The sequence below is a fragment of the Lathamus discolor genome, chromosome 17 (assembly GCF_037157495.1).
Source record: "Lathamus discolor isolate bLatDis1 chromosome 17, bLatDis1.hap1, whole genome shotgun sequence".
Lineage (NCBI taxonomy): Eukaryota > Metazoa > Chordata > Aves > Psittaciformes > Psittacidae > Lathamus > Lathamus discolor.
The window spans coordinates 4,005,000-4,021,784 of record NC_088900.1 but is presented as its reverse complement, the minus strand read 5'-3'; the positions used below and the strand labels follow the sequence as shown (position 1 = coordinate 4,021,784).

Below are 16,785 nucleotides of genomic sequence, written 5' to 3'. Positions count from 1 at the left end.
AAATAGATCTTTCCTTGTAAGTTCAGGCAATCAAAAATCAGTATCGGGTGATGTATCTGACCAGTTACAACAGCTTGGTTTTCCTCCATTATGTGGAGAGAAATAAAAGCTGGTACTGGAGACAGCTGTGACCTGCTCACAGATACTGTCGGCAAGAAAAGAGGCTGAATCCATCAAATAAATGCTGTGCTTGGTTATCCCCACAGACCACACATGCTGGGCTTTAATGTAAATGTGGCTGCCAGATGGCTGCCAGACATTACAATGGGCTTAATCACTGAAGACCCCACCACCCTGATCCAGCAGCTGCGTACGCAGTTTGTGTTATGGTGGCTGAAACCAAACTGGTGTTTAGGAGCTCCTCTGCAGCCAAGGTAGTGGGAGAGGAGCATTGTATGCTGCTTTCTGCACAGCCTAATGCTGCAGTGAAGCAGGAAGGCTTTAGGGAGTGGGACTTGAGTCTCATGGGTCCTTCCTGCTCTAAGACATCAAGCTTGTCACGGAACAGCACAAAGCAGAAGGCACTTCTGGAGGTTTGTGGCTCAAAAGCAGTGTCAGCTTGCATCAGGCTGCTCAGGATTTTAGCCAGTCCAGTTGTGAATAGCGCTAAGGATGCTGATTCAACAGTCTATGAGCCTCTGTTCCAGTGGATGACTGTTCTCGTAGTGCGTTTTTTCCCTACTATCCCATTATTTTCCCCTTTTTAGGACTTGTCCATTGTCTCATCCACTCGTTGTTTACCTCTGAGAAATCTGACTTCTCTACAGTCTTCTTGTTCCCTATGTAAGTTTTACATAGGCATCCCTGAGGCATGCAGGTTTTCTTACATAGATTGCAAAGGACAGAAATGAGGTGCGGAGAAGCTGCAGCTTGTCCAGGAAACCTTAGTTCTGCATCAGGGCTTGAGGTCCTTTTTTGCTGGAGCTTTCCTATTGGGAATCTTAGATGAATTCCCTGACAACTCCTCACTGCCCAAGTCTACCAAATAATTCGGTAGATATCTTTCTTCCATCACTTGTCAGACTGTACAGACGCACTGAGATCGTTGTTTCCATGCAATGCCTGTATCCCTGCACTAGCTCTGGAGTCCTTGTATCCTGTTCCTGATATCCTTTCCCCTTTGCGTTAAAAATACATGAGGTTCTGCAGGACAAAAAGGCGAGTGTGAGCCAGCAACGTCCCTTTGTAGCAAGGAAGGCTAAAGCAGTTCTGACAACTGAGGTATCGGGAGTTTATGGTTGGTGCTGCAGATGTTGTTTGCTGTCCTCAACAGCAGTTTTAGAAGCAGCTCTGAAAGGTGATGCACACACATTGTGATCACAATAAAGTCCAAAATACAGCTTTTCACAAGATAGGAATAAGTTGGTTGGACCTCTTAGATAAACTGAAAATGAGGGTGGAAGTCCTGAGTCCTGGAGCTGGTCATGTGTGCTCCCCATTCCTCTTAGGCTTACTTCTGTATACTTCACCTGACCTTTATAGTATGTTTCTTGAGAAGATGCCTGACCTTTTCACATCTCATTAACAGATTGGTTCAGCTGTTGCCTGAATCCCATCTTTACCCTGCTCCAAACCCCGCTTCCAGTTCAGCATCTTGGAAACACTGCTTGCTCATCAGAGCTCGGTGATGTACTGTAGCTCTCAGGCAGGGCTCCTTGCTGTCGGAATGCTGATACCCAGTGCCTGTTTTTACAAAGGGCTTGGCCTCTCTCATCTTACTCCGGGCATCCTCACTTTAGGAAAGGGACAAGTGCCAGAGGAGAACTAGATTGCTCTTTTGAGCAAAGGTCACAGGCATATTTGGCAGGCATGATGCTTGCATGTTCCCATTCAGGGTTTCTCCTAGCAATGGCCCTAGGCTTTTGCAGACTTTGTTGCTTTGCAGAGCCCTTGATATTTCGAAACATGCAAAATATATGTATCAAGCATTGCAGCCCTGTGGTTAAACAGGGAAGGAGCTGCCTCCCTGCTGATCTCATTCCTGTTGCAGAGACGGTTTGATGTGATCGTTAGAAATGAAGTGGTTCAGTGTGGTTCAGGCCTGGAAGTTCTGAGCTGTTTAACTCTGCCGTAGTATCCCTCTGTGTTGTTCCCCCTGCAGTCTGCAGGTTTTATTTAGCTCAAGTAATACTGAAGCTTTTAGTCTTTCCACCTGTATGTTTGAAAGCCAGTTAAAATTGGGTTTGAAAGCCAGTGTTTTGACTGTGCTTCTATTTCTGAGGGAAGTGAAATGGATCTGGTTCCTGTTTTAGTCCTTACGCTTCTTGCAAGCACCTTAAATGGTAACTTAATTGATGCTTCGAGCCTTTAAAACTAGGGTTTGGATATATCTACACTAAGACAGAAAAAGAAACAAACCAGATTTTTAAGTAGACAGTTGGAAAACTAATAAACATGTTTTTCTATGGGTTTTTAAATGTTCGAGAACAGTCACAGAAGCAAATAGTTGAGCAATTCCTCATTTTCTTATGTTGCTTCTTGGGTTGCTACACTCGATTTAAGCTAAGTTGGTTAACTTTATTGTATAGCCATGTCCTTTTTAGGATTGTAGGCTGTATTTGAGTGGAATGGATCCAGAAGTTGGAATTGCTCACACAATGCAATCCTGTGGGTAGTGGAATCCTCCTCGGACTTTACCATCTCTGGCTATTACCAGTGCACGAGAATGCCTTAGGTTCATCAACTTAGGTTCAGCTGTGCTGAAGAAACATAAATGCAGGAATCTGTAATGCCTTATATTGTGTTAAACAACACTTCCTTATTCCTGTGTCTGACTTTGCAGCCCCTTCCTTAACTTCAGACTCGCTTGCAGCAGCTGTGCAGTGTTGCTGTCAGTTGGAATAGCTGTTGTGCTCCACTTTGGGAAGCTGTCCCTCTGCAGGGAGAGTGCTTTCCAAAGCCTGCTTGTCTCAGAGTCAATACAAGTTCTCACGAGTATAGTATTCACTCTAGTCTTCGGCTTGTAAATGTTACTGAGAAGCCCAGGATCGTTTTGAGCACCAAATGCAAGCTCAGACCTTCTTCAGTACAAAGTGAACTAAAACGTGGTGTCTGGAGATTTGGTGGATTGTCAGTTTGATGCCAGCTTCCTAAAATGCAGCTGGGTGTCTCTTCCAGCATTTACAGTGGGGTTTGCATTCCTCAGTAATCCCCACTTGCTCAGTTCGTAGCTCTGATTCAGAAAGTGGGATTTACAAAGCTCCGCCTCCACTCATCCGAGACCTTAGCGTATATGTCCAGATGCCACAACTCCTAGTAACAGTAGGGAAGCAAACAAAAGATGATGGATCTTTTCTCAGTTTTCTTGCAGCTGGTACACTGTTGTGCCAAACTCGAGGAAAGATACAGGGAGAGATTTGAATCATAGTGATAAGAACCTCATCCTCCTCCTTTTTATTCCTTCCAGCTCACACTGAAGCCAGTCCAAATGTAAGGGTTAAGAGAATGAGGTTTCTTCAGTACTCTAACCTCTGATGGGTTCAGTAAACATGAAGTAATTGTAACTACTATGGCATTGGTGAGAAAAAGGCTGCAGGCAGCATCTGTAACCACAGCTCCTCCAGAGCTAAGCTGCTGCTGTTCCTGGTCTTGTGCTCAGACCAAGGGATGCACCTTGTGTTCATCCCAGAAGTGTTGCAGACTTTAAAGTCTTCACAAAGTCTTTCACAAGAGTTAAAGAGGTGATGGGGAGGAGCTGCTGCTGCTGTTCTTTTTCTGCCTTAGGGTAGGCTCTAGCTGAGGCTTTGAGATTGAGTGAACATGAGAAGTGACAGAGTGCTAATACATTAGACATTCATTTTGTACCATATTAGTAGTGCTTGTAGTGGATAAGTGAGATGTCATACCGTGTTATGTGCAATTACAAGTACACAGTTGAGCATCTCATTGAGGTAACACGGATGTGCTGAACAGAGACTGAGGTCTGTACCTTAAAACTACATCAATCTGGGCTGAAAAAGGGAGATGGAGAAAGGCATGAAATTTACTTGTATCATCTTGAGTTTTGTGGTACCTCTTTTGGCAAGCTTAAACCAAACTGACTTTCTGTAACAAGGAGTAGCAGAAAAGCACAATCAGTGCAGTTTTTTCTGGTTAACATCTTATACTTTGATGCTAAGGGGGAAGATCAGGGAGTCCTCATATAAGAATAGCTTTATTAGGCATATTAATCAGCTTAAATCTCTTGCCTCTCCAATTTTCAGAGTTACCTCAGCTGATGCAATCTACTCCTTGCATTTTGAAATTGGTGAGGAAATATCTAATGGAAAACACTGTTTTGATAACAGTTTTGTTGCTGTCTCTTCTGGTTTGTGTTCTGGATTCTGCTTGGTGTCTGCCTTGGGCACATAACTTCATTTCTGCGTGCTTTCATTTCTGTGTCCCTGAACTGACAGCAACAATAGGCTCACTGGAAGGCTGAGGCCGAAGCATGCTCCTCAGACAGAAGATGCCCTGGAAATTATTACTGAAACCATCTTCTCATGCTTTCAAGCCTCATCTGAAACCAGGCAAAGGAGTGAAATTGCTGTTTAGGGGTGGAATGTCTTGTTCTCTTGCTTTTCTCAGCTCAAAGCTGTGTAAGGTACACAAAGCAGCCCAGAGATGCTTGCAGAGAAAGGGAGCATCTGACAGCCATAGGTGCTTCAGCCCCCAAGGAATCTGATATGTACTGACAAGGTCTCTGTGCAGATCTAATCCACACAGCTTGAAATCACCAGCTCATTACTGAGAGGCTTAGTTGAGCTGTTGCTGTAAACAGAAGGCACCTGGACCGTTTTACTGATACAAATGCCTGGATTAAAGGCGAAGGAATTTCACACATCCCTCTGTACAAACACTCTGTGAACCATTAAATGGGAAGATGCAGTTCTGATGCCTTGTCTTCTGTTCCCTGGTCTCCAGGGATGTAAACCCAGAATCTCCTACTTGAACCTGATTTGAAAATGCACTGAGAAAAAGGAGAGCCACAGTACATAGGCAAAGTTCCTAATGGTGTTTCCAGTGTCAGGATTTGGGTGCTTGATTCTAGGAATGTATAGGTAAGACCCTTAGATTGCGTGTGGCTGCTGGGTACTGCAGGAGCAGTCTTTCATCTGTCTCTAATAGAGAAATGCTGAGTTTTCCCCAGGGAATACCGCATCATTGCTGCTGGGGCTGCTTGTGAGACGTGGATTTGCACTGGATGGACCACTGCATGTGTGCCTATGCGCAGTGTGAAGACATTGTGTATATGAACGCACATCATATGCACTGCTGCTGTGCTGGTAACAGCTATCCCAGAGATCACTTCCCTGCTTCACCCAAGCCTGCCTGGGGAAGGATTGATGCCCATGCTTCTGCAGCTGTTGATGTTTTTGTTGGTGGAAGCCTGTGTATCACCAGCCAAATTCCAGCCCTCTCCTGCACTCTTGCTTACTTGCTGCAAATCTAAAACTCGGATGCTTTTGCTTTGTGAAATGAGTTTTCTGCTCTCCTTGGGCCTTCCTAACGCATCTACAGTTGCAATTCCAAACGCCTCGCGTCACCACTTGGAAACTCAGAAGCATGCAGGACTCTTCCTCTTTGTTTTCTGTTTCAACAGCCTCCTCAGACCTCAGCCCCACGCACATGTGGTTCCCATTAGAGAACCTCTGCAATGCTATGTGCGTACGGATGGGGATAGGCTGCCCTCTTGATTCGAACACGGCCAGCCCGTTCCTGTGGGAGCTGACTGCTAGCTCACATGTTTCTTATTTGAGATGCTTTTGCTTCACAACCACATTCCTCAAATCAAAGGGAGGCGGAGGGGAGCGGGCTGCAGGCAGCATGCGCTGGGGGCCAGGTCTTGGTCACTTGGAGCACTCAAGCTCTCGGGAGAAGGTGACATTTGGCCTTTCTGTCTCTGCCAGCCAAGGAACACAGAAAGCAGATGTCCCAGAGGGCAGGCTTGGCTGAGTTAATTATCCTTAGGAGACTTGAGCCACCCCCATTCCTCCTCCCTTGTGCAAAGAATGCAGAAGAGCTGTCTGGAAGGAGACACCATTTCATGTTTGTTTTGGCTTAAAATGCTGTCAGCATAGGGCTAGTTGGGGCTGTTCGGGCTAGTGTGGTCTGGGGGTGGCGACCTCTTGGGTTCTCCTTACAGCTCTGGAATAAACCAACATAGCTATCTGCTGTCTTTGTTTATCCACGTTGGAGACTGGGGAACAGAGTGAAAGGGGAGATAAAAGCCTTAATGTGCATGTGTCTGTCATCATTACTGAACAGTAATGATGGAGGGAATGTTTGGTTTCTTAACAGCTTAATTTTGAGGCCTACTGAGCTTTAAATATTTAACTGTAGAACTAGTGCCTTTAGTGTCTTTAGCTGACTTGAGCTTCCAAGTCATTAAAGCATCCCAAGGTTTCACTCGATGTAATTCTCTGTTCATAAAAGTAGTTGTCAACCTCCTGTTTCAGCATGTGGAATTGTATATTTCCTTATTAAAAATGCTCAGATTTTGCTTATTATCACTGTAATGACCACTGGACAGTGTGCGTGGGGCAGGCTTTAGGTTTTCCATAAGGAAGCCCAGCAAACTTCCCTCCAGGCTGGAGCACAATCAAACCCCAACAGATGTGAAACGTCTTAAATTCCTGGCATGAAGGAGTGGTTCAAAGTTGCGACACCACAGACGGTCCTGGGCTGCTTGTTTCTTAACTCTCCAACAGATTGTTCTTGCCTATATCTCATATAGACACACTGCTTTCAAATACTTGAGGGGAATGAATGCTTTTTAGCACAGGATGAAGCAAGTCAAATGTGCAGTTAAAGGAACACTCCAAGCCTGAATAATTCTGAGTATTTACTCTCTTTGGGCTCATTTAAACTGTTTAAGCCCTTCTCAGAAGGACCCCATTTTCACACAGTGGAATCGCACTGATGTGAAAGTAATGTGTTAAAAGTATCCCAAGAAGGACTCAAAATGAGACCACAACGACGGTTACACTTGAGAACTTGTCTGTAGGGGACTGTTCTCCTTTCAGACAAGATGTGATGTGCCTTGACAACAGCGGCCATTCACTGTTCCCCTCACACTTGCACCCAGGGAACGCTTTGATATTAATGAACAAAAGCAGATAGAGCACCTATCACAGGTGACATGGAAATCGTCCCGACAGTGCCATGAACTGCGTGTGTGTGGATATCATTGAAATTCCTGCTTTTGCTGTTGTATGGAAGAAGGTCTTCCTTGGCAGCTGATTTCTCTCCTGAGTTGTTTCCTTTTGGTGCTAGTACAGGATGTCTCGAGCTGCATGAAAATTACAGGTTGCATTTGTGTAATGTCTCTTCGTTGGCCGTCAGTGCTTGGAATAACCTGTTGCAAATGTCATCTTTGATTAAAAAGCCAAAATAAGCTACAAAAAGTGTAGCTAAAGATTTAACTTCACAGATGCTCTAGAAACTGAAGTGTCTCAAGACCCGTTTTGGATATTCATGTCTTTAAATGAAGTTAGTATAGCCTGGGCCAAGCGTCACTATGGATTTCTTGTACCTTGGAATCTTTTCTAGGCTGTTCCTCCTAATTCCAGCAGTTAAGCGATATAGCACCACTTATTACTTTTTAAACAGTATAATCTATACTTAGCATTGCTCCCTAATTCAAACCTTGTTCTGAACCTAATGAAAGATTTAAATCTGGCAGCTCTTTAGCTTTTAGCACATGAATTTGCCTACAAATAAAGATGTCAGCAAAGCATTTATTTTCACTTTGATTCTGCTTGTATGTCTATGCATATTTGATGTTGGTATACATGTACATTTGTGCATATGCATAGACTTATTGGATGAGTATGACAATAAACTGAGCTTCCCAATCTGGATGTGAAAGCATGGGTGACCACTTTAAGGATTCAGACATTCATTCATAGTGCTCTGAATGGATCATAATATAGATCCACAGTCCCAATCTGCTCAGCACTTGCTGCATTGCACAGGCAATGGCTCCTTCCCTCTACATCCATTTCAAAAGGCTGACTCTTACAATATACATCTGAAATCAGGAGGCTTTTAATGTTGAAATGGTTCTAGGAAATACTTTAACACCTTTGCATGAGAAAGATGCAGGATATTCCACATTCTTTTGTTTAAAATCTGTTATTGCCTCTTATTGAGAGGGGCAAAAAATCCCTTTGTGTGCCCTGGCTCAATCTGTGCCCTTCCTCTAATATATCTGTGCTCATGCTGTTTGGGTACTGTCTGTTTTGGTGTACTAGCTGAGGTATTGTTAGAAATGCTTGTTGCTCTGTTTCTTGGATACTTAAAACATCAGCAGGGATGGAAAACAATAATCTTTGTCCCTTCTCTGCAGGGTGTTGGGTGAGTTATTGTCCTCTGAACAATAGAGAGAACACTTTAACAAGTTGCAATGGTCTCTTCACCCCAAATACAGAACATGGTGCTGCCTGTGGTGTCTCAGCAAGCCTGCCGCTGTGCACGTTTGTTCCTCTCAGGCCCACAGCCAGTGCTTTCAAAATGCTGCAGTTGCAATAAGCTTAGTGTGCCTGCTCCGCTGGGAAAACAGCAGGCTCCTGAAGCCGTGAGATGCAGGCTGAGGAAGGCCTGAGTAAAGCTGAGCGCAGCAGTTCCAGTGCTGCTCTTTGCATCGTCAATTGCTGCACACAGGATGTGGAAGGGAAAGAGGTGGTTTGGGGTAAAGAACTGTGGAGCCTGCATACATGTGGCATTAGTGAGCGAGGCTCTTGCATCCCACTTGTGGGAAAACCATCTATTGTCTGCTGGAGCCAGTCCTTAGGCATCAGTCTGGGTAGGATCTGCCCTCGTGTGGAAAGAGATGGAGCCGGTTGTGTACCAGCAGCAAGCTTTGCCAGCCCTGGCCAACACATGGAGGTGGTTGCTGCTGTCAGGGGCTGTCCATAAGCAAACTCCTTTAGTACTCATGTGAACGAAACTTCAGCTGAAGGGGATAATAAACGGTAAAAACACTATGAGAAAAATCTTATTTCTCATCTACACAAATACAAGAGAATTTCAAAGGGCTTTTATTCTTCAGTGTATAACAAAGCATTTACATCAACCTAGAGGGGACTTGGATATGTTTTCTTATTCTTTCTTTTTTCGGAGGCATATATTGTCAATTCCAGCACATCCCTAAAGCTAAAGTAAGTAGAGGCTCCTGTTTAGAACCCTGCAGAGCTTTGACTTCTTTCTGATTTTGTGGCCTTTATTAAAGGTTTTATAAGGACTACAGGGGCATGTATGGGCTTTTATAGTCAGACATGTCTTGGGAAAGTATGCGATGCGTACGACAGTCTGGTTATTGGTTCAAAGGGGAATCAGCTCCTAATTATCTCTGATTGCATCTACCTTTGGAAAACCAATCCTTGGATGTCTCCCTCATCTTACTTCCATTTAGAAGGTTATTTTAGAGGCAGAGGGCTCTTTCTCACACCCAGAGCATGTTTGCTGCAGGTAACAAGAACCAGACCAAGGTGAGAGCTCTCCCAAAAACAGTCTGTCCATAAACCCAGTCTATCCAAGCCAGACAGGAATGAAAATGATGCTTGTTATACTCCCACAAGGTGATTTCAAATCATGATCAAAGCTTTTAATGTAAAATTACACTTTAAAATGTAGAACACCACAAAACCTCAGCGCTCTGCGGGCACAGGGCTTTGAAAGCGCTGCAAATGTGATGGGAATGCTCACTTCTGAGGTGCTTAAATTAAACTTATTGATCAGCCATGTAGCGAGTGTCAGCGTGTTAATGAAGGCAGCCTGCAGCAAAGTGGGCTGTAGAAGAAAACAGGCGCTCATCCTAGGCAGAATGTATAATTGTATTTGGCAGATGGAGCTTTGAGACTAGTGAATCCAGGCCTAAACTGCATTAGTTTTCCCTTTAAAGAAAGCAGCTAATGTGGCTGCAAAGCTTTCACTCTCACCAACTTGTGCAGAGATCCCTGGAGTAGAGGACAACTAAATCCTTTGCAGGACTCCACCTAAGTGTTTTATATAAGTGTGCACACATAGCAGTGATAACTTCCTCACCTGGAGCATTGTGTGCAGTTCTGGTGTCCTCAACGTAAAAAGGACATGGAACTGCTGGAACAAGTCCAGAGGAGGCCACGAGGATGATCAGGGGCTGGAGCACCTCCTGTATGAAGACAGGCTGAGGAAGTTGGGGCTGTTCAGCCTGGAGAAGAGAAGGCTGCGTGGGGACCTAATAGCAGCCTTCCAGTACCTGAAGGGGGCCTATAGGGATGCTGGGGAGGGACTCTTTGTCAGGGACTGTAGTGACAGGACAAGGGGTAACGGGTTAAAACTGAAACAGGGGAAGTTTAGATTGGATCTAAGGAGGAAATTCTTTCCTGTGAGGGTGGTGAGGCACTGGAATGGGCTGCCCAGGGAGGTTGTGAGTGCTCCATCCCTGGCGGTGTTCAAGGCCAGGTTGGACGAAGCCTTGGGTGGGATGGTTTAGTGTGAGGTGTCCCTGCCCATGGCAGGGGGGTTGGAACTGGATGATCTTGAGGTCCTTTCCAACCCTAACTATTCTATGATTCCATGAAGTGCTTGGCAAGTATTGATTACATGTTAGAAGCTTAGGAGCTGAAGGATGGTCATGTTAGATCTGATTGGGAGCAGGAGCAGACTGTATCTTCTATAACAAAGCTAGTCCTGAAGAAGCAGAAAAAGCTGAGAAACTGTCGTGTTAAATGAAATTGTTCATCTCCCCACGAACTTTCATTGTTTAAATACAAGTATAGGAGCAAATCAGCCTATGTAAGCAGAGCTGCTTACTCTCTTGCCGGTAATCTTGCTATGTAATCACAGCATTGTGTGTTCAGTCACACATGTGACTCCCTAGTGCTGCCAGCTCTCCCAGTGTTCATCAGGTTCATAGTCCAAGAGCAAGATAGTTCATCTCACTTCATTCCATGGAGGGGGAAGCGGTTTTAGGCTTCCTTTTTGCACAGCGAAACTTAAGAACAACCCGACTGCGCTCTGAAGATTCATACAAAGCAGACATGTGGCGTTTGTGCCCCAGAAATCCCTGTGGAACCTTGGTGGGGAAATGTATTTGGTGTTACAGCAGACCTGGGGGATCCCTGTCCTAGATGCCTTTAATTTCCCACACCTCTCATCCTTTGGGTCAGTTTTAACTGAGTGTGAGTGCGTTCTCCAATTGGAGATGGGCAAAGCAAAGGGTCAGTCCCTGATTTTGGTCAGTTTTAGCAGGGATGCAGTACAGAATGAAACTGAGTTTGACAATGACTAAAGCAGCGCTGGTTAACCATCATGCGCCCTGTCTTCTGGTTCAGGTTTTAGGAAGGTAACGTGCTTTTTTGGGTGCTCGTGGCGAGCATTTCAAGGGCTTTGCTTCCCTCTAGTGTTTCAGATCGGCAATTTCTGCCTTTTTTTCTCTCAATTTTAAGCCCTTTTTGACAAGTTCCGGGTGTTTTTTTAATGTTGCTATTCAAAGACGCTTCACTGGCCTACTTGTATCGTGCTTTTCTTAATCTTACCACTCTTGTTCCCAGCCTGAGCTCTTATTTCCAGTGCTGAAATGCATGCAATGAACATCATCCTAGGTAAGCGAAAAGGGGCTCCAAGCCTTATCAGATTGACCATGGGAACAAAACCATGAGCTCTGAAGGTCTTCTGGGTGGAAATACTGCTTATGAATTAAGGTAATAAAAGGTGAAGGCAAACCCAAGGAAGTTATGGCAAATTTTGAGTGCATAGAGGAGGTGGGTGCGACTTTAGCATTGACAGCTCTGGAGTGTGAAGCCATCTGTTCTTCATGCTTAAATATTAGTGTGAAACTGCCTGCCTGTGTATCTATAGATGTCCCCTTTAATCAGCTGCAATCTGTCCAGGAAGCTAAGCTGTTGGGTTTTCTACGAAGCAAATGAGGAAGGATCCAGCTAAACCTACCCTAGCAACACTTGTCAGTGCAGAGCTGCATGGTTAATCCTGGCCTCTGACCACTGTCTTTCAGCTTCCTGCTCTGTTTGGCTGTCCAAGGCACAGACTGAATTCAAGAGAGTGGCTGAAGAGAACGTGACTTTGCCCTGTCACCACCGCCTGGGGCTCCTGGAGCAAAGCAGCCTGGATATTGAGTGGCTGCTGCACATCTCCGAAACAGTACAGAAAGCGGTAGGTTCAGCATCCGCTGGGAAAATCATCTTGTTTCTGCATTGACATCAATAGCAGCCATTGATTCAAAGTGATTTCTGTGATGATCTCTGCAGATTGCTCTGATGAAGTAGCGTTAGAAAATACAGCAGGTTTGAGAGAGACCTATAGCATATAAAAGTTGTTTGATATTCACATATGCTGCATTGTGTCACAATCAAGTTTGTTTTAACACTGCTTTATAATCACTTGGATAAAATTCAGAATCACCCTTCAGGTTTTCATATATGACCTTGGAATTTAAGGCCCAGTTTTTGAAACCTTGCATTCGGGAAAAAACATAGAGTTTAATGCCTGCAAAAATCAGGACTGCAGTAACTTAAATTAGCTAGCCAAAACCAGCCAAGACTAAAGCCTGTTTTCATATGTTGTGACACGAGCTGACATCTATTTTGACACCAGTATAAATGATCCAACATAAATCTCTAGCATAAATGCAGTTTATATATCAATCTCAGGCTTGAAATGCAGCTTTGCTTTTCCAGCCTGCCATAGGCTTCCTACGTGACCCTTAGCAATGGCTCTTCACCATGCAGAACCTTAGTCTGCAGCTCATGGACATGCACTGATTTGTTGTCCATGTGAATGTAAGACTACAACTGGTTGTATATGTGACACACAGACACAACAGCGACTGTCTCTGTTCCTCAGGTGATCACTTACTCTGGGGGCCGTGTTTATGATGACCTGAATGAGGAACAGAAAGGGCGCGTTTCCTTCACATCCAACTTCCTCGCTGGAGATGCATCCTTACAAATCATATCCCTGCAGTCCAGCGATGCGGGGAAGTACATTTGTAAGGTTAAGAATGCTGGGCAGTACGAATGGGCTCGCATCACCCTGAAGGTTGTAGGTAAGCACATTTCACCGTTCTGCCAAGGAAGAAAAATCGCTAGCCTCATTTCCTGGGGAAGAGATTTATTTCAGCAGGGTATAAATACACAAAGATGTGGCATGATCAGGTTCCACGGTCCAGCTCCATATCTGCCTTTGCATTTTTTGGCACAGGACAGGACATGGGAAGAGCCTAAAGTACTGTTTCGAGGCAAGTGTAATTGCCTTCAAAATCATATGAACTGTTCTGACCGAATTATCTCCATGACCTCATCTGCTGACCATCTATGATCAAGCTGATATTCTAGCTTAGCTGGCGATACAGATCTCCTGCTGAAGACTCTAGGTTCATGTCCCAGGACCCCAAACTGATCCAAGCCAGTGGAGGTGACAAATAAGCTGCTGGGGTCAGCGTTTCCTGTGGAAGAAGTGCTGTGGCCTGCCAAATGCTGTGGGGAGAAGGAAGAAATGGAGAAGTAGGGGGAGGGAAAGGATGTTCTCTAAATAGTACCTAGAATAGGAGCACAATGATACAGCTCCACTGAGGCAAGTATCTATGAGGCAAACTGCCCCGGAGTATTATAAGGAATATTTGGAATATATATGTCATTTCTATATCTGAGCCAGCCAGCTTTACTTCTTAGACTATGAAGTTGCACACAGTTGCAGCTAAAGTCCCCTAACAAACAGCGGGGATGTAATTCCTTAATGCATTCCAGAGAAGCTGCTTAAGTGACGTACTTTGCCAAAGAAAGGCTTTCCACTAAGGAAACAGCCTGACGCATTTGCATGGCTTGTCTTCTGTCTCTTCTAGAAAAGCCTTCCAAGCCCAAGTGCTGGCTAGAAGGGGAGCTGTTGGAAGGCAAGGAACTGTCCTTGCAGTGCCGTTCTGCCTCTGGCACTGCACCCATCTCCTACCGATGGCAGCGCATAAATGAGGAAGACAGAGCTGAGCATCTCCCGCCTACATCGAGAGTCAGTAAGTCAGATCACTTCCTCTTAGGGCTCTCAGTACACTCAAAGCCAGATAACCACCCACATGTACGTGCTCACGTACAGTCACATGCCTGCTTTTTAAATGGGGATCCCTTGGTGGCAGTGAGAGCAACGATACAACGGTGTGCTTGCTACTGCAGCTGGACAAGGAAGGGCATGTAGGAGTTTTAGTGTTCTGCTGAAGGCTGACAAATGACCTTTTGTGAGGCATTGTTGACTGTTCTTAAACCGATTTGACCTGGAAGCTCAGTCTGTGCTTCTGTTAAACTTTCCTAGTCTTTATTAATCCCAGTGTTGTTTTTCCTGTTTCAGACATTTCTAATCCTGGGCAAGTCCTATTGAAGAATCTCACACAGATGAGCACAGGGTTATACCAATGCATTGCCACCAATGAGGCTGGACAAGAAACCTGTGTTGTTCAGGTGACAGTGCAGCGTAAGTGTTGGCACATAACTAGTACTTGCACCACCGTATGAGCAATGCTGCTTCACATCTGTCCCATCTCGCCTGCTGAACTTGCCACACCTTTGCCCTTTCATACTTCAATCACATGAAGCTGTTCTCATTCACTGCATTTTTGGTTTGCAGGCAGTCCTCTGTATAACCTAAAGTGGTGAATACATCATTTGGGCTCACATGGTTTGATCTGTTAGGAATTTAGGGTTTCAGACTGACTAATGAAATATGAGGGGAAAAACAGCGAGTTCCAGAGTCCCTAGATTTTAAGGTACTTCTGGCTGGAGGGATTGCATGAGATTACCCTCCAGTATAAAACCTCTGTGTGAATATTCCATCGTTCCAATTCCAAACTATGTATCTGTCACACTTGGGACAGTGGAGTCTCTAAAGGCAGCTGGAAAGGCTGACATGAAGTAATGTGCAGAATAAAAAGCAACTTTGGACATAATTTGGTTTCAATCCAGACTTAATAAACTCTGTCCTGAACAACAGATTAAAATCAGTGTTTTACCTGGTTAACCCCATCAAGGGTGTGTCCATGTCTAGGTAAGGAAAAGGGTGGAGTTTAGCACCACATTGAGGACACATCCAAACAATAGTTTAGCAGGTTTTTACCTGCAGCCCTCAGGGGAGATGAGCAGGAGCTGCAACTGCTGTAACAAAAGCCTGCTAATAGAGAAGGCTCTTGGAGATTCCATAGCTTTGGAATCTCGCTGCCCAGCCAGGCCTGAAATAACTGGAATATGGTCATGTAGCAAGGAGAAAACCCATTTGCCTCAGGCATCTGAAGTAAAAGCACCCAGGCAGCTTTTATGCCAATTGAACTGAATTGGCTTAAAACCTCGCTTTGGTTTGCTAAACCCTCCACAGGGACAAGCCTTAAGGAACCAACTTTAAACCAACCCAACCTAACTGCTCTTATCAAAAGAAGTTGTCATAAAGCATCAGCTAATGGCTCATATACGCTAGGAAGCGTTCTCTCCTTAACTCTGTTGTTATGAACGAAAAACACCTTGCACAGTGTGGTTCTTTCCTCCTTCCTCTCTACACCCTCAGTTCACTTTTTCCCCCAACTCAATAATTCATTCTTCAAGTGGATTGTAATAACTTCAGGGTGAGTTGGAGGAAAAGCAAAATTCCATGGGGAAACATTTGCAGTTCAAACACTCTTTCTCTCGGGAACTGCTTGGTGCTTTGTTTCACATGCGAGTTGTCCTGTCTGTGGCTCTGTGCTCTCACGAGGGAATTACTCCTTGGAGAACTCTCTTTTTCTCTCCTTCAATTCTCACCCATAGCTAAAGGCAAAGCATTTGTGATCCCACCCTTCCAGAGCTGAATACCTTTACCAGTGTTAGCTCTGCTTTAGAAACAATGCCTGAAGATGAACTGGTTCAACCTCAGTGTGGAGACACACCTAAATAAATAGACTAATACATTCTGCTCTGATTTATGCCCAGCTCCATTATGGACTAGAACCTGACCGTATGACCCTAGTGAGAGTTTACCAGCTAACACACTTGTTTCTGGATCACAGATGCACAAAACATTGGCATGATCGCAGGAGCAGTTTGTGGTGTGGTGGTGGGACTTTCCCTCCTCCTCCTCCTGGTGAGGCTGACGATAAGGAGGAAAGAAAAGAAGAGATATGAGGAAGAGGAGGCACCAAATGAGATCAGGTAACACCTTTGATTTAATCCCTCATCTCCCTCCTTTCTTTCGGTTTCACACATCTTTTCACTACAGTTTTAAGTAACCTGGGTGTTAAGTGCTTTAAAAGGTTGCTCTAAAAAGCTTTTAAAGCCTCCCTAAAACATTAATGACACATTTCTTGACTGTGAGAAACTTTATGAAGAAATTCCAGAAAATTAGATAGATGAAAATCTCTTTTTTCCCTCTCCCCAGGACACATTAGCATAAAACTCAACAAAATATTCTGTCTCACACTTGCCACTTCATCAGTTTGAAAGCATTCGCATAATCCTCTCCAGTATTTAAATTCAACCCACTCGAATGTGGTTTTGAGAGGTGGTTGGTTTGCTTGCTTGGTTTTGCCTTTTCAATGGCAATTCCTGTAGGGAATGCTATGAGCAGGCAGGTTCTTCTTGGGTCTTCTGAACAACTGTGCTTCTGGATTTAGCTCCCCTGTGTGCAGAGCTGAGAAGCCTCACCCAGAGTGGGTGTACCAAGAATGCTGACACATGTTCTTTGAACTCATGTGGTACATGCGTGTGAGGTCTGCTGCTTACCTCCCCTGAGCAGAGACTGGTCACCAGCCAACTGAGCTTGAACTTCTCAGCAAGGAAAGCCCTGGATAAAGATACT

At 44.7% G+C, this 16,785-nt stretch overlaps 1 protein-coding gene across 1 annotated transcript in view; it reads left to right on the top strand.

The window, feature by feature from the left end:
- CLMP (CXADR like membrane protein) overlaps positions 1–16,785 on the top strand; it is a 37,704-nt gene that overhangs the window by 16,966 nt on the left and 3,953 nt on the right. The window contains exons 2-6 of the mRNA XM_065697234.1: positions 11,978–12,135; positions 12,826–13,027; positions 13,823–13,987; positions 14,317–14,439; positions 15,998–16,139. Coding sequence (XP_065553306.1) covers positions 11,978–12,135; positions 12,826–13,027; positions 13,823–13,987; positions 14,317–14,439; positions 15,998–16,139 — 790 coding nt within the window. The remainder of the gene's footprint in view (positions 1–11,977; positions 12,136–12,825; positions 13,028–13,822; positions 13,988–14,316; positions 14,440–15,997; positions 16,140–16,785) is intronic.